Genomic DNA, 18,046 nt, shown 5'->3' on the forward strand with positions numbered 1-18,046 from the left:
TTGCTCTTTCTTCTCTTTCTCTCAAATGCTCATCAAAGAATGAATTGATCTTTTCCTCTTCTCTTCTTGTTTTATTCTCTAAATGACCTTTTGGGTTACCCTAAGATCTAATGGTTAAGATTCATTTAGATCTATGGATGAGAATAAATGTGCATTTAATTCTCACTTTCTATTTTTTTTAACTCACCCACTTAAATAAAGACCCACTTAGCCTTTTATTTCCATAGTCACTTTTTCACTTTCTAATTCTTCATTGACTTTAATTAGTCATCTTTAAATTAAAATGTAACTTTACCACTTATACAGTCACTTTTAAATTAGAATGCAACTTTACTACTTATAAAATCACTTTTAACTTAAATTGATTTTACCACTTATAAAGTCACTTTAGGAGAAAAGTAAAAAAATAAATTTGGAGACTTTTCCCTAGGCCAAAGATCAAAGCCTTAGGGAACCACTTGTCCTCTGGTACCCAAATTTTAACATGTATTTCAATGGTTGGGAGGAATGTGGTTGCCTCTATTGTATTTCCAGAAATTTTAGATAAGTATTTGAGTTATATGTTATTTTGTACTAAGTATGTGAAGTCTCACGGTCATTTTATGATTGAAGTAGGAACAAAAATGAGAATGTGCATAGAAATATTATGTTATTATGTCATAATGAGTATTATGAAAAGTGTTGCATATTAATGAGTTAGATTCAGTTATTTAGAATTATTGGTCTCTATGGAAAATGTGTGTGTGTGTGTGTGTGTGTGTGTGTGTTTGTATTGAACAATGCAGGAAGACTAGAAAAATGATACACAAGAGACCAAAGGTTATTCTATGAACTTTTAGACCTTGGGTATCTCTCTATTGAGGAAATATGGGTGAGGGAACCTAGAATCAAGAGCCCCCAACACTGATTCCTCTTCGTACAAAGAGAGTGTGTTAGTAATTTAACATAAAAATAAAAGAAAGAAAGGGGTTTGGTTGTATTAGATTTAGCCCATAATGTGTGTGTGTGTGTGCGCGTGTGTGTGTGTGGACACATAATACTGGAATTCATATTAATATATACTAGGATTTATAAATGTTGTAGGAAATAAGCTATAAATGGAGTAAGAATCAACACTTGAGACAAGGTTAGCATGTAAATAGACTGACAACAAGAAAATAATTCATCGCCAACCTGAGAGTGCATGTAGTCCTTGCCCATCTTAATAGTGGCTCTACAAGAACTATATGCAGGATCCCACTAGCAGGAGTCTACAATGTTATCTAGCCTATAGACTTGTAGTATAAATCACACATGTACTCTATGTATAAGTATAATACCCATAATCAAAGATTGTAAATTAAATAACATTAAGAAATTAACATAACACAATATTTATACACGTGGAGAGAACTTAGAAAAAATATGCTGCATATGAATATATATCCAAAGAAAACATAGTTCCCAAATATTCATGATAAAAATATAAACCCTTCACTATAAATGCGTGTAACTGAGTAAATTAAATATATTATATACATTCAACAGTTCAAAGTTATCAAGTATACATGAATCTTGAGCCCTATATCTTACAGTCATAGAAAAAATAATGGACATTGCATGTTCCAACAATAAAAAGGAGAAACCATTATTTAACATTCCCATAACTATTCTAGTTATAGAAGTCTCGCTTTGTGCCTTGTTTTTAAAAGAAAAAAATTCAAGAAATATACATAACAATGAATAGTAGCCCTTGAGCCATTCATAAACTTTTCTCTGGATTAACTGAATGGGCTATGGTTTCGTATGAAAGAGCACTAACATAACTATCTGAAGCAACTTCAAGAGAAGACCTACGAAAAATGGATGAAGCTAGAAAAATATATACCTAGAAGACGCAAGAAGATTAACAAGTAAACCCTACAAAGCTATGGTTTCTCGTGAATACTAACCTGCAAAAAAAAAATACCCTAGATAGACACTATACTTTCTGAAGGAAGAGAAATGAAAAATTCAAATAAAACTTTGGAGAAAAAGAACAAATCGATAGTTACACAAAAAGGGTAGGCAAAACTCCTTGCCACTGTCAAAGCATATCGTGAATTCTATGCTTAGAAACCCTATTGAAGGGAGAAGGAAATCCTTAATGAAAATATATAACCAAGCTAAGGGTTTAAAATAAAGGAATGATAGAAAAAATATGGAATTCAATTGAGAAAGTCAATAGGGTGAAATTGAAGTCATCATGCAACCCTGTAACCATATCTCGAGACCATGGGGAGAAAGCCCAAAACCCTCTTGCAAGAATAATTCAAATTGAAACAAACAAAAAAAGAGCGAATGTCATATTATCTCAAGTAAAAGAAATATAAATGTGAAAAAGGATGTAAAAAATAAAATTAAGAAGAGACCAAGGTTTTCACTATAACCTAGGCATGAAATCTATTGTCTCTTAACATTAATAAACAAAATAATCCAAGAAAATCCTTCAGTCTAAGAAAAGATTCACTGTGGTAGTTAATTTGGGCAAAGGTCGATCACTAGTATCTTGTTTTTTCTTCATAGTTGCAGAGATTTTCTCACAGAGCCGGAAGCACAAATGGAAAATGTGGTAGAGGAGGGGGGGGGGTTCGTTACCCTAATCGTGCATAATCAATATCCATATCAAAGATTTAGTACCAAACACCATTGTTGATAGTGTTGTTCCACATGACCGAGGGATGGGCTAACTCGAGGCCTTCAACCACATGGACTCTTTCATATGAAAAGAAAACCTAGTTGGAGCCTCCTGTAATTAAACCATAGCACCTCAAAAGGTTGTTCAATCTGGTGCCACAACACTTATGGATATGAAATTATAAAGTATATCGAGGTAGCTCATAAAGTATACCTTGGCTTTAGCCAAGTTTATGTTCAAATAAAGTAACATATAACCATTACCCTTTTTATGTCTAGACATGTTACACGTTATCAATTTAACATGGTCAAGATTATTAACAATAGTTAAAAAGGATGTCTCAAGTGATATGTAAACATTGAGATATAATTTAAAGTCCAAGAACCATAACCAATCCAAGTATGAGGAACAAGTAATCTTTTGAGAAGAAAATAGTAACCACTGCCTCATAATGTAATAATAAACTTGAAATGGTAATTGTAAATCATGCCTTCATGTCTTAATAATGTAATAGCCAAGCTACCAGTAACAAGGATGATGTAATTTATAAAAAAAATGTTATTGGGTGAATACTAAATGATACTTTGGTGAATTTTAGAGACATGTTACATTTTAATATTCGTTCAAAGATTCATTCAAATCAGATTAAAAAAAGAAACATCTTCCCTTTGCCCAACTACTGGATAACGAAGGAGAAGTTTTGAGGCTCCTTTGCAACTTGGTGAAACACACAACTAAATATAGTTCTGACGTGATTTTCTTCAGAGCATGTGTTTATGTGATTTCCATCCTCACCAAAATAGTTATATGTGTTAATATCATTCACTCCACCACCAATGAATAGATTTTTCCCCTGGTCAAGTCCCCTTTGAGCTATGCCTTTGTGATTGGGTTCAATCTGAGCATCATTGCACTTCATCTCTTCATTTTAACATTAAGATCTTTCATGCAAAATAATGATGGATTCACTCAAGCCCTAAGAATTCACGGGGGCTTCACTAGGGGAGCAATATCATACCACGTGGGTTCATATTGGGGGGAACTTATTGATTAAAAAATCACATAATATATTGGGGGTAAAGGGTTTTTATATTGGCTAGTTTTAAAAATGAAGCTCAAAGTTAATGAAAGAATATAAACGGGTATAAAAAATGTTATTGAAAAGAAGGATACCTATAATATATAGTGAAAGTAGGGGTTTTTTAAATTGGGAAGGTGTACTGGGTTTGTATTGGTAGGGGGTTAAATAATGTGATTTTTGGAGATATTTTCCAATATGTAGTCAAATTAAGGATATTGTTTAGTATGCTATGAACACGTGATATGTTAGAAGTTGATTAAGTGAAGCCCCCATGTAAGAATTATAACAACTCTAATATCAATTGATAAAATAAAGTTAATAAGAAATACAAGAAAAAAAACAAGAAATTTGGTGGTGGAAGCTTCAAACCATAATGCCTCACAGAGTCTCCATTTCATCTTTCAATAATACAAATATATAATATAACTATGAAAACACCTTAATTGTTGTCATGTGACACCTCACAAAGAGATAAAATAAGATAAAACAAAATAAAATCTTAAAACGTACTTAAAATAAAACAATATCCCAAAATATGAAATACATAAAAATAGTATACTAAAACTTTATAATTATATATGAAAAAATAGTTACATATTATATCACATACTCCAAACCCATACACTATCTCATATAAAATTTTCTATTTTCAAAATATAAAAATCAATTAATGAATCAAAAATATGCGATGTAAAAGCAACTATCTAATCCTCAAGATAATGTTGAGATATGGTTGTGTTTTTTTAATGCGGCAATAAAAGAAACTAAGCCCATACACTCTCTCATATAAAATTTTCTATTTTCAAAATATAAAAATCAGTTAATGAATAAAAAATGTGCCCATGGAAAAGCGACAATCTAATCCTCAAGATACTGTTGAGATATGGTTATATTTTTTTAGATGTGACGATAAAAGAAATTATAGAGAAAATGGTGGAGAATGGAATCTATAATATCTTAAAGGTAATCTTAAATCCAGAAGACATAGATTTTTATTATATGTTAATAAAGTATTATGTAGAATTTTATTATGAATTAATCAAATATATTACTAAAGCAACTTGTGCCATAATGACTAACTCCTCAATTTGAACAAGAATCTAATAATGGAAAATCACATACACAAACGAAATAAAACAAAAAAATCTATGTAGAACCGCATACCTCTTGTATAAGAGATGCCAAAGAAATAATACACTTTCATGTTATACTTTCATGTTTTAAAACTTTATTCACCGTATAAGGTTTTTTACTTTAATTTTTAGAATTGACTTCCCCATGGGCATAGGGTCTTGTTCGAGTGTTGTATTTTGAAAAGGAACTAAGTTTAATAGGTATAGAAAGTTTGTTTTAAATTTGTTGTATGAGATTTATATAGGCGTAAGATTTTGTTGGAGTGTTGTATTTTGGAAAGGGAATTGAGTTTAATAAGTATAGAAAGTGTTTTAAATTTGGTGTATGAGATTTATATAGGTGTAAGGTTTTGTTGGAGTGTTGTATTTTGGAAAAAGAATTGAGTTTAATAGGTGTAGGAAGTTTGTTTTAATACTATATTGATGTATGAGATTTACATGGGTGTAGGGTCTTGTTGGAGTGTTGTATTTTGGAAAGGGACTTGAGTTTAATAGGTATAGAAAGTTTGTTCTAATTGTAAGGTCACAACTAAATCAATACCAAATTGGTGTATGAGACCCATATGGGCGTAGGGTCTCATTGGAGCGTTGTATTTTGGAAAGGGAATTGAGTATGGGCGTAGGGTCTCATTCTCATTGGAGTGTTGTATTTTGGAAAGGGAATTGAGTATGGGCGTAGGGTAGGTCCTCATTCTCATTGGAGTGTTGTATTTTGGAAAGGGAATTGAGTATGGGCGTAGGGTCTCGTTGGAGTGTTGTATTTTGGAAAGGGAATTGAGTTTAATAGGTATAGAAAGTTTGTTTTAATTTTAAGGTCACATTGTATGAGACCCTATGAAGACATACATACTCTACCCCAAGTTTTGAACTTGCGACTTCTTAGAAGGAAACAAATATTCTTAACCATTAGACCCACTCAAGTTGTATATATATATAGAGTTCTGGTTTGATTTATAAACTAAAAGTTTAAATTTAAATTGTTTAATTTGTATAATTTGAATATTAAATGGTTGAGAGAAGATTCTTTGGCGAAAATCACATTAGGATTCTTTTGTCGACGCATTTCGAACCAATTAGTGTGGTTCATCGTCGGGACAAGTTGAATGAACAGATCTCGCTTTGCATATTAAATAGATAGAGCAAAACATCCAATGGCTAAATCTCTTGACCAGGTAACGGCTATATTGACAACAACTATATTTAGCCGTTGTCAATATAGCCATTACCTAGTCAAGAGATTTAGCTGTTGGACATTCTGGTCTATCTATTTAATATGCAAAGCGAGGTCTGTTCATTCAACCTGTCCTGACGATGAACCACACTAGTTGGTTCGAAACGCGTCGACAAAAGAATCCTAATGTGATTTTCGCCAAAAAATCTTCTCTCAACTTGATATGGATCACAAAAGCTTAAATTCAATATTAAATGATTTTTTAAAATGTTAAATTTATTTATGCATTCAAAAATATATTTTAAACTTTAAAATTACGATTTTATTTAAAATTATATTAATAATATAAATAAATAAAATATATATATATATATATATATATATATATATATATAATTTTCTATTCACATGGTTCATATCACCCGGTTCATATCACCCTACTTTGCATTTTCATTTTGATACTTTTCCTAGTGTCAACTTGGTCCGAAGAATTTATAAAACTTTTAACAAAAAGCACCGACAGCATCCTTGGCCCACTGTACATCTAGGAATTACACAGCGCGGCATGTGATGATTGAAATAAATTGCTCGTTAGTTTCTCTTTTCTGAATACCTCGAGAGTGGCCACTATCGAATAATGCCTACGACTATGCGGGTAAGCACTTTATCTTTTCTGAAAACGTCGCGAGTGGCCACTATCTAATAATGCGTACGACTATGCGTGTCAATTCACGGGTTCGTAAGCGGACAGATATAGGATCTCCGTTGATTTTGGCTCACTCAGTAAACGGAATGTTATCTGTTTGTGGTGGAGAGTTCTGTCAACATGGAAGATGAAGATTCTGTGTAAGCTTTAACGGCGTTTCTTTATATATATAAATACATTATTGGACCTTAGCGTTTGAAGGGTCCAAGTTTGTTGTGGATTAACGAGATGGGGTATTTATGACCTGACGCATTTCTGGTGAACATTATGCATCCACGTCAGAAATCCAGTTGGGAATATTGAAATAACAAGTTTTCGTTTCGAAATCTATTCCGGATAAAGAATTATTGTTAATTTTGAGGGGTGCCTAACTTTATGTAAATTCTTGGACTGACTTTATCAACTGCTCGACTGAAAAAAATATATCCATCGTCCAAAGTCCTACCAGGATTCTCCTCGCCGTCGGTCACCGCATATTCCATGTCACCGGGCAAACATAACGTTGTGTGTCCGTCACATCTCTCTAACGGCAAACCGCTTTCTGCAGGGGGCCCTTACCGGGCACTGGGCAGGTCCATTTTTTCCGTCAATCTGACAGACGGACGAGATTCAGTCGTGCTGACGTATCCGTAGATTTTTTTATCGTAGCCGGCCCCACCACGGAATGGTGGTAGCTCTTCCATTGACGTTCAGCCGTGACCTGGTTATTCGGCATTATCGCTGGAACCCAATATCTACATACCGAAAATTCATTATCATTTACAAATTTAATATCACGCCTCGATAATTGCGTTCAATGAACCTGTCTTTCATGCCTGACCTTTAATGCCAGGTGTCTTGGTTTGGTTGATTGCAAATTCGAAATGTTCGGTGCAAAATGCGCAACACGCAATTTTGATCGGATTTGACAGAGAATTTTGGACTGTGCCCAAAACAAGCTTTCCTCAATATTTAAATGCAGGAAAGTGCAAACCAGAGGAGCCATACTTCACCTCTTCAATCCCAAGGCTCCTTCCCATGCCACACTGTTCAACTTCTGCCAGCTCAGACAGAGCTTCTGTATGTAACTTCTCATGTGCAGCTATGCATAGATTTATATAGATAACCGTTCGATCAACTCCCATCGTATCCGCTCTGTTATCTATATCGGCTTCGCTAAAGCCGAGCTATCATCCTCTTCTAGTTTCTGTACCATTTTTGTGTTCAGTGTTCGAATATCGAGGCCATCTTTCTATGATGATGACTCAGACGTTCAGAAAACGCGACCGAGAGCCGGAAGCTCTGCCGGTCTCCACTGACGTGCCGGAGGCGAAACGCTTCCACGGCGAAGAAACGGAGCGGTTTTGTCAATTGGACAAAACCCTGTCACAAGAAGAAGAGGAATGGGGTGCCAGTGAGGAGGTCATAAATGAAGTCATGAAAAGCCTGGAGAAAGAGATTGGCACGGCTCCTTTCACTTCTTATCCCTCAAATTCGGGGAATAATTCGGCGTCGTCCAATATTTCTAGTGGTCTAGAAGGTGAAACCCTGGCTTCGGACTCGGGGGATGATCTGTTTTATCTGCTGGGGGCTTCAGATGACGAGCTGGGCATTCCTCTGAGTCCTCTTACGAACTTGAAGGATGAAGTCTGCCAGTCTCCCAGGGAAACCTCCGAGGGTTTGTTTGAGAACCCTGATCTTAAATCCATTGTCGATATCTGGGACTTTGAGGACGACTTTGGCAACCATCAACAGTTTGCATCGTATGGAGATGCCCATGAGGCGAGCGAGCTGCAAGGTTATATGCACAGAGATTTTTTCAGTGAAAATATGTTTTTTGGCGGTGATTTTTCTGCGGCATGGACTTTGGAAACTGCCAGCTGCTTGTAATTATAACTTATTAAGGTTTTATAAGACTCAGTTTATTTTATGCATCAGCGTCGAGAAAATTATTTTCAGTCCGTTTGTAAATTATATATCCAGTATTTGTGATTCTTATTTTTTTGTGTATGAGTTAAAAAAAGTTAATCTACTTATAAATCATTTTTATAATTTAAAATAAAATATAAATGGATGGTAAAATGAAACATTTAAATTAATTTGATTTTATAATTTAAATTTAAGATTAAGTAAAATTGATGGAAAAATATATTAAAAAAATGTCAAAATGAAGAAGATTTATTTCAAAGTAATTATAAAAAAAATCAAGATATATTGTTGTTTTTAGAGGTAATGAAATAAGTTAAAAGAAAAACTCCCAAACTTAAAAGTGTTCGGCAAAAATATTGCTTCATATAAAAAAATATATATAAAAATATAAAATTATAATTTTAAGTGACATAATTTTTTTAAATAATAATGAGTTATTATAAAAATACAAAATAATAATAGCATGATTTTCCTTAAATAATAATAATAAATCATCTTACCTATACAAAAATCAGCCCACCAAAAATAATATAATTAATAATTTCACAACCCAATATAATTAACTAAAAACTTATTCCCATTACTAGTTTCACAACCAAATATAATTAACTAAAAACTTATTCCCATTACTAGTTTCACAACCAAATATAATAAGTTTTTCCACTGTAAAGATATATATTAACACTAACCGCCAATGTAATTCTTAAGTTCGAATTGCTCATTTGATTAAAGATTAAAGCCCATACATTGCCCCATGGCTCCCGGTGGAGAATATTAGTTGCTGAACGTTCCTTCTTTCAGCGCCAATAGAAATTCAGAGCTATTGAGCGGCAATGAAATGCGCCCAATTTCTGCTGCCATATCAAGCCCAAAATGAAATCGATGTCCAAACTTCATTGAAAAAAAAAAGCTTTCTGCTGCCATATCAAGCCCAAAATGAAATCGATGTCCAAACTTCATTGAAAAAAAAAAGCCAGATTCAGCCGACAAAATTTTGATATCGACTATGATCACAAGTTTAAATTATTTTTAATTTAATAGTTTTTTAATAACTTGATTAATGTTAATTAAATAGGATGATGATGATTAATGTCTATTAACATCAATATGGTTTATCAGATGTTAAGAAAAAAGTCTAATTGTTATTCTTCGAAATCTTGTTTATGTGATTAAGGAGTGGGAAAAGAATAGTTGCAAGATCACTATAATTGAGCTGGCTTGATAAATCAAGCAGATTAAAAGTGTAGATCATGATAGGAAATTGAGAATAAATATAAACAAAAGCTAAACAATCTAAAAAGAAATATTTTCCATATATAACAATATTAAAATATATATTTTAAAATTTATTTAAAATAATTATAATTTTTTAATCATAATATCATAATATTATTTTTTTTAAATATATTTTCAAATATATAAACATAAACCTAATACTATATATAATTAAATTTATTATTAACATAAACTTTATATTTTATATATATATATAATTACGCCGTAAGGCGTTTCCCTCTGAAATAAACTCCCCTAAATGTCTTTCTGTCATAATCTTAACCGTTAGATCTATTGTTAGACGATTCAACAATTATCTGTCATCCAAAAAAACTGTTATATGCTTTTCTGTTTCACATCTGGCAGTCGATTCATTATCCTCGCCGCGCATGCATCTGGCAAGCATGCACTGCACTTTGACTGCCTCACTGCATTCTCGCCTCATTTGCCTTCTGCGTGCCCGGAGGAGCTCTGCTCAGCAGCGTAGGCCACCGCTGCTACCAGTTTTGTTGTGCATTGAAACACTTCTAGGATGCCAGGTAATCTCTACGACCCTCCGCGTCCATATCGTATAATTCCTGGCATTATCACGACCACACCAGGTTTTTTCTCGTTTGATTTGGTGCTACATTGGTTCTCCTCCTTTAGTTTGAAGTATTCTTGATGGGAGAAATCAATTATCTTGAACAGTTTATGGGGCTTAGAATTCAATTGGCCTGAACAGTTTATGGGGCTAATTATTTTAGGATTTTTGTTGAAACCGTGAATTTATTTATCACATTACAGATATCCTAACTTTCTGCTCACTTATTTTTTTCCTATCTTGCGGTGGCTAGGTTCTCGTCTGCCATATTTTGGTGTTAGGGTTTCACGGCTGGCTCTGGAATCATGCTGCCGAAATCAGACATGGATTTTCTGGTCAGCTCAGCCATATAACTTTTATGAATGTGGCCATTCGGCCTGCCCCTTCTCTGGGTATTACGATTTTCTTAGTCAATCAAGATTCGAATGTTTACAATACTGCCCGAATTTTAATAAATATGTCTTCTTGTCTGCATTCTGACAATATACTGTTTGGAGTATACGATTTTATGCGCAAATTTTAGTTTCTCTATAACTTTGAATTCTGGGTATGACGACAACTCTGGGTTTTCAAACCCTTCGATTTTTATTTATTTAAATTGTGAATATCCTCCATGTTTTGTCATAGTCGTGTTCTCTTTCCTACCATTTTCACATTGCATGTAACAGTGATTAGGAACAGTTTGGCTTCACCGATTCCCCTTCATGGTTCAGTTTTTTTTGTGAACAATACTTATTCACATTCCTTTTCTCCTTGTCTTCCAGGTCAAATCCCTTTCCAGCCAAAGACTGCACCTCCTGTTTCATCCTGCACCATCAAGAAGGTATTTCTTTATGGCCTAGACTGTCCGAGGTCTTACAGCTCCAGGCTGCCTAAACATGAGAAACAGTGAAAGGTTTGACTTGCTTTTTGTGATGGCAAGTCACCGCTTAGCTCCAGATATGCTTTCTCTCTATAAGCGGTATGCACATCTTACAGTAAATGAGAGAGCTAAAGTGAAAGAAAAGATCAATCCTGTTTCCAGGTTTGTTACAAGAGTCTGGCATAAATTGTTCTTTGTTGTGATGAATATACAGGTAGTGAACGTTGGTGAATAACTAATGTCATTTAGTTCAGAAATGGATAGAGATTGTTGATTGGTCTTTCTTCCATGTCCTGATAAATGGTCGATATTTAAAAGAATAATAAAGAGTGCTATGAAAGCTGAAGTATGTTGTGTGCTTCAAACATGATGGTAGGGGTTGATAGGTTTGCATTCTGTTTCGAGACCATATAAACGTAACTGTATTGAACATAGTTGCTCCATCGATAATGGATTTTGACCTCAATAAGTCTGGCCACATGCAATCCCTAAATTATGTAGATACCACAAAGGTTGACAAATTCCTGGTCCTTGTAAGATTGTTTATTTTCATATTGAAAATTGTGCACTTGAACCAATTCTGTGCATGGTACAAGGTTTATCTTCCATCTTCAGCAACTCCTTTTTTGGATTTTGGTGCATTGGATGTGCACTGCTTCTATAGGTGCAGTAGTTTGAAGAGGTTTCTTTGTCAGTATAATCTATTTCTTGCTTCATGTGGTCTACACATTGTAGATAGATGGATGTCAGCAATTTTTCCGGTTCTAAATTTTTATAAATTCTGGTACACCTCCTGGCATAATACCTACTGGCGTGAGAAGTGTTATAGGCTACCAAATTTTTGTTCAATTTTATCTTCTTGATAAGCATACCACTCCTTCAGTCATATTGCATGGAGAGAAACAGGGTGCATTATACATCCTGGAATGGATGAGATGGGGGCATTATACTGGCCCGTGTGAATGAGATGTGTTATAAATTATAAATAATAATAATATTACTAATTAAGTTGTCTAATAACTTAATCCTATGAAGCAGAGAAGCGCAACCCTCGTAAACTAAATGAAAGAAAAGCTGACATCCCTGATGTAAAAATGAAAAAAATTCAACCATTATAATCAAAATAATACCAAAAAGAGCCTAATCTATTAGGTCAACTTGTTGTTGTGAATGTTGCTGGGAATTCAGTTACTTTTCTGCTAGCACAGGTGCCTGGTTTGAAACCCCTGGGTGAGGTGCATTAATCTACACTCATGGGTTTATGAGGGATGATATATATGTTTGTGGAGAAGTATCCATTGGGTTTTCCCATAAAGTTATCTGTAAAGAAAAAATAATACAATAGACTAGACAAAAATAAAATATCATAGATCCATTTTAACTTGGATCATTTTAATGTTTTTTTTGTCCCTATTTGCTGGTGTGTATGTATGTATTTTATAGATATTTGCATACCACTTAGTATTTTTGTATAATGATCATATTAAACTGTTCGATGACATCTCTGGTGCCATTGCTTTTACTGTTTGGTCTAGCCCTAACATCTGTAAACTAATTGCAGTGGTGGATTTAATGGTTACTTCGGTCTCTGTGATGGGGATGTTTGCCCACCTGTTTTCACTTCACCTGTTAAGGAGATGGAAAACATAGTAAACAATCAAGTTTTGTAAGTGATTAACCTTTTTCGGTTGCACAATCTACAAGTGCCCGGCTATGCATAAACACATTCCAAGGCCCCCGGATGGGGTCATCATGCCAAAGAAGGTGCAGACTCTATGCAGATAAGCCTGATGTGCCTGTGCCATAAGATGACCATTCAAGAGTTATTTATTTTTGAACTTTTCATGTCGATTTTCTTTCAATTAATCATGTACAGACAACCTGAGTCTGTTATGGGCTGCCCGGTAGTGTCTCATAGTATCTTATATTTTCTTTCAACTAACTCATGGTATCCTCTTCTTGAACATTAAAAAATCCTCTGCTTTTCTTTTAGCTTGTGATTATTAATGTTGTATTTCTGACATTTCATACTGGTTGGCAGTCTGTATGTGCACAGGATGTAAGGACACAAGCCTTATGGCATGAAGATACTGGTCGAAGGCACCAGAATCAAGATAGGTAATGCTTTTTCAAGTTGTTTATTAGTAAATTTATACTGAGGTCATGTCTATCTGATGAAGATCTGTTTCAATTATGGTTTGCTATTCATGTTTTTGTCCAGGCCACCTGTTCGCGGCGCTATCTCAGGTCCTCAGCTTGGATCAGCAGCTCATCGTCTTGTCGTCAATAGTCTGCAGTTAAAAAGTAGTAGATCGGGACGAGCTAAACATATAGTGCAGCAACCAGTGCAGGGGATGTCTTCTTCTTTCATAAGTAGTAAAAATCATAATATGAGCCCAAAACCAAGGCCAGCTGGCCCTCAAGGTTATGAAAATGGTTTTCATTTGTCTCGGGGGCAGGTTTCTAATGGTGGAATGCATACACAACAAAATGGTGAGAGTTATGATAGTGATAGCCAACAGCAGCGCAATGATGTGATACACGCTGATAGCTACCAGCGACAGCTCAACACGCATTATCAATCACATCAAGCTAATACTGAACAATATAACCAGCTATCATCTATGCATGTAGATACTCAACAGCATCTGCCCAAAATGCAACCACCATTTGAGGGAATCACAAGGGGTAGTAGTCTTACGCAGATGTATTCAATGGCTCCGTCTGCAACAATCAATGGTTACACGATAAATCGTCCATACCCAACAGTCAATGGTTACCCTTTAAATAATGGGGTATATGACAACATTCAAGGCAGGGGGAGGTTTGCCATGCAGCTAGGAAACATGTACTCTAGTCGTTATTAATTACGCCGTAAGGCGTTTCCCTCTGAAATGAACTCCCCTAAATGTCTTTCTGTCCTAATCTTAACTGTTAGATCTATTGTTAGACGATTCAACAATTATCTGCCATCCAAAGAAACACTTTCATTCTCGGACTGACATCTGTTATATGCTTTTCTGTTTGACATCTGGTAGTCGATTCATTATCCCTCGCCGCGCATGCATCTGGCAAGCATGCACTGCACTTTGACTGCCTCACCGCATTCTCGCCTCATTTGCCTTCTGCGTGCCCGGAGGAGCTCTGCTCAGCAGCTCGTACCTTCGCCTTTTCTTTTGTCACTTACTTTGCTCACGCTAGGATGCCAGGTAATCTCTACGGCAGTTTCCTTGCATCAATTCTATCAAAATAAAATCTCCTCTGTTTCTGTATAGGAAGGATGAAAATTACAAGTGCACAGTGATGGCGTGCTTTATACAGGCTGCATATCTGCTGGAACTGGACAGGCAGGAAAAACGAGACAGAGATGCAGCGTTGGCACCCAAATGGTGGAAGCCCTTCAAATACAAGGTAGTGGAAGAATTGGTGGATGAGAGGGATGAATCCATCTTTGGAGCAAGGCTTGAATTGGACAGGTATGCTGCATTCTCTGATCTTCTGGTAGTGAGACCTAGTAAAGCTCCCCAGGCAATAATAGCTCTCAGAGGGACCCTCCTGAGGGCTGCTACAATCAAAAGGGACATACAAGATGATCTTAGAATTTTAACAATGGAGGACCTCAGTGGCTCCTGTAGGTTTCACAGGACACTGGAGGCAGTCAGGACAACAGTGAAGAAATATGGGAGCAGTGAAGTGTGCATGGCTGGGCATTCATTGGGGGCTGGCCTGGCTTTGCAGGTGGTGAAGGCCTTAACATTTGAGGCATATTTGTCGAATCTCATATGTTCAATCCCCCTTCTGTTTCATTGCCCATGGGTCTTAGAAGTATTGTTGACAAGTTTGGACTGTTGTGGAATGCAGTGAAGGGCGTGACGAGAGCTATTTTTCCTTCTAAGAAAAAAGGAAATAAGGAATTAGAAGGCCTTGATAAACAATCAGAGGATGGGGCAGAGGCAGATTCAGTTAATATTTGTCAGCAAATCCGGAAATGGGTTCCCCATCTTTATGTAAACAATAGCGATTACATCTGTTGTTACTACTCTGATTCTTGTAAAAAACACAAGAACTGTGATGGGGATGAAGAAAAATCAATGGAGGTCATGCCAGAGGTCTTTGGTATGGATCGTGTGGCTGCCAAACTGTATGTGATTTCCAAGGGCCCCATGAAATTTTCAGAAGCTCATGGGATTCAACAATGGTGGTCTTATGAGTCAGAGCTCTAGATGGCATTCAATGGGAGTAAATTGATACAACAACAGGTTGGTTCCTTCATACAACGTTCTCATCTGAAGACTGCCCTGGGATCTTAGCCCTAGTCATGGGTTCAATTCTCAAGGCAGCACGATAGGCCCTACCTGAAAACCCCCAAATACATATTCTTTATTAGTATTTGTTTGGCGTTTGTCCACTACCGCTACCAGTTCTGTTGTGCATTGAAACACTTCTAGGATGCCAGGTAATCTCTAAAACCCTCCACGTCCATATCGTATAATTCCTGGCAGTATCACGACCACACCAGGTTTTTTCTCGTTTGATTTGGTGCTACATTGGTTCTCCTCCTTTAGTATGAAGTATTCTTGATGGGAGAAATCAATTATCTTGAACAGTTTATGGGGCTTAGAATTCAATTGGCCTGAACAGTTTATGGGGCTAATTATTTTAGGATTTTTGTTGAAACCGTCAATTTATTTATCACATTACAGATATCCTAACTTTCTGCTCACTTAATTTTTTCCTATCTTGTGGTGGCTAGGTTCTCGTTTGCCAGATTTTGGTGTTAGGGTTTCACGGCTGGCTCTGGAATCATGTTGCCGAAATCAGACATGGATTTCCTGGTCAGCTCAGCCATATAACTTTTATGAATGTGGCCATTCGGCTTGCCCCTTCTCTGGGTATTACGATTTTCTTAGTCAATCAGGATTCAAATGTTTACAATACTGCCCAAATTTTAATAAATATGTCTTCTTGTCTGCATTCTGACAATATACTGTTTGGAGTATACGATTTTATGCGCAAATTTTAGTTTCTCTATAACTTTGAATTCTGGTTATGACGAAAACTCTGGGTTTTCAAACCCTTCGGTTTTTATTTATTTAAATGGTAAATATCCTCCATGTTTTGTCATAGTCGTGTTCTCTTTCCTACCATTTTCACATTGCATGTAACAATGATTAGGAACAGTTTGGCTTCGTCGATTCCCCTTCATGGTTCAATTTTTTTTGTGAACAATACTTATTCACATTCCTTTTCTCCTTGTCTTCCAGGTCAAATCCCTTTCCAGCCAAAGACTGCACCTCCTGTTTCATCCTGCACCATCAAGAAGGTATTTCTTTATGGCCTAGACTGTTCGAGGTCTTACAGCTCCAGGCTGCCTAAACAGCTCGCCTTGCCTACTTAATTTTTCTAGAGAATCTCTCCTCCTGGAACCTAGAAGTTTATTCCACAAGCCTCTCTTGACGGGCCATGTTGCGTTGATACTCCAAAATTGGGAAAGATAGATTGCTCCTTTGGTGCTTCCTCTTTGTCCCTTGTTTGATCCTTCTCTTGGGTCCCTTCCTACCTCTGGTGTCTTTTGTGCTTTACTATTATTTGGTCATTTACATATGCATTTCTTCTCCCCACCAATTTGCCTCAAATGTTATTCAATGGGAGTAAATTGATACAACAACAGGTTGGTTCCTTCATACAGCGTTCTCATCTGAAGACTGCCCTGGGATCTTAGCCCCAGTCATGGGTTCAATTCTCAGGGCAGCACGATAGGCCCTACCTGAAAACCCCCAAATACATATTCTTTATTAGTATTTGTTTGGTGTTTGTCCATCGCTGCTACCAGTTCTGCTGTGCATTGAAACACTTCTAGGATGCCAAGTAATCTCTACGACCCTCTGTGTCCATATTGTATAATTCCTGGCATTATCACGACCACACCAGGTTTTTTCTCGTTTGATTTGGTGCTACATTGGTTCTCCTCCTTTGGTCTGAAGTATTCTTGATGGGAGAAATCAATTATCTTGAACAATTTATGGGGCTTAGAATTCAATTGGCCTGAACAGTTTATGGGGCTAATTATTTTAGGATTTTTGTTGAAACCATCAATTTATTTATCACATTACAGATATCCTAGCTTTCTGCTCACTTATTTTTTTCCTATCTTACGGTGGCTAGGTTCTCGTCTGCCAGATTTTGGTGTTAGGGTTTCACAGCTGGCTCTAGAATCATGCTGCCGAAATCAGACATGGATTTTCTAGTCAGATCAGCCATATAACTTTTATGAATGTGGCCATTCGGCCTGCCCCTTCTCTGGGTATTACGATTTTCTTAGTCAATCAGGATTCGAATGTTTACAATACTGCCTGAATTTTAATAAATATGTCTTCTTGTCTTTTTGTGAACAATACTTATTCACATTCCTTTTCTCCTTGTCTTCCAGGTCAAATCCCTTTCCAGCCAAAGACTGCACCTCCTGTTTCATCCTGCACCATCAAGAAGGTATTTCTTTATGGCCTAGACTGTCCCAGGTCTTACAGCTCCAGGCTGCCTAAACAGCTTGCCTTGCCTACTTAATTTTTCTAGAGAATCTCTCCTCCTGGAACCTAGAAGTTTATTCCACAAGCCTCTCTTGACGGGCCATGTTGCGTTGATACTCCAAAATTGGGAAAGATAGATTGCTC

The 18,046-nt window shown here is 36.1% G+C and overlaps 2 protein-coding genes and 1 pseudogene across 3 annotated transcripts; all 3 read left to right on the forward strand.

The window, feature by feature from the left end:
* Positions 1 to 7,649: 7,649 nt before the first annotated feature.
* Positions 7,650 to 8,684, forward strand: LOC149171629 (uncharacterized). The gene has a single exon (XM_089427535.1). The coding sequence runs from the start codon at positions 7,981 to 7,983 to the stop codon at positions 8,614 to 8,616; it is 636 nt and encodes a 211-aa protein (XP_089283661.1). The 5' UTR covers positions 7,650 to 7,980; the 3' UTR covers positions 8,617 to 8,684.
* A 1,660-nt stretch (positions 8,685 to 10,344) lies between these two features.
* On the forward strand, positions 10,345 to 13,871 carry LOC149171630 (cold-regulated protein 2-like). Of its 2 annotated transcripts, none has more exons than XR_016259572.1 (3): positions 10,345 to 10,469; positions 10,767 to 11,537; positions 12,937 to 13,590. XR_016259572.1 is itself a non-coding variant. In XM_089427537.1 (3 exons), exons 1-2 carry the CDS (start codon positions 11,392 to 11,394, stop codon positions 13,043 to 13,045), a joined length of 255 nt encoding a protein of 84 aa, XP_089283663.1. In that variant the 5' UTR covers positions 11,312 to 11,391; the 3' UTR covers positions 13,046 to 13,493; positions 13,597 to 13,871. The 2 variants fall into 2 exon arrangements, 1 of the variants encoding a protein (XP_089283663.1); XM_089427537.1 differs by lacking the exon at positions 10,345 to 10,469 and adding an exon at positions 13,597 to 13,871 and having other exon boundaries at positions 11,312 to 11,537; positions 12,937 to 13,493.
* On the forward strand, positions 13,850 to 16,773 carry LOC149171631 (GDSL esterase/lipase At4g10955-like; annotated as a pseudogene).
* Positions 16,774 to 18,046: the final 1,273 nt, after the last annotated feature.

This window comes from Pinus tabuliformis, chromosome 4_2 (genome assembly GCF_031772625.1).
Source record: "Pinus tabuliformis cultivar Carrire ecotype Pingquan chromosome 4_2, CPIR1, whole genome shotgun sequence".
NCBI lineage: Eukaryota > Viridiplantae > Streptophyta > Pinopsida > Pinales > Pinaceae > Pinus > Pinus tabuliformis.

Excerpts from the sequence above, each read along its gene's own strand:
- LOC149171630 (XM_089427537.1), top strand. The coding sequence starts at position 11,392 with ATGAGAAACAGTGAAAGGTTTGACTTGCTTTTTGTGATGGCAAGTCAC. Across the intron at positions 11,538-12,936 it reads AAGATCAATCCTGTTTCCAG|TGGTGGATTTAATGGTTACT; the intron begins GTTTGTTACAAG and ends AACTAATTGCAG.
- LOC149171629 (XM_089427535.1), top strand. The coding sequence starts at position 7,981 with ATGATGATGACTCAGACGTTCAGAAAACGCGACCGAGAGCCGGAAGCT.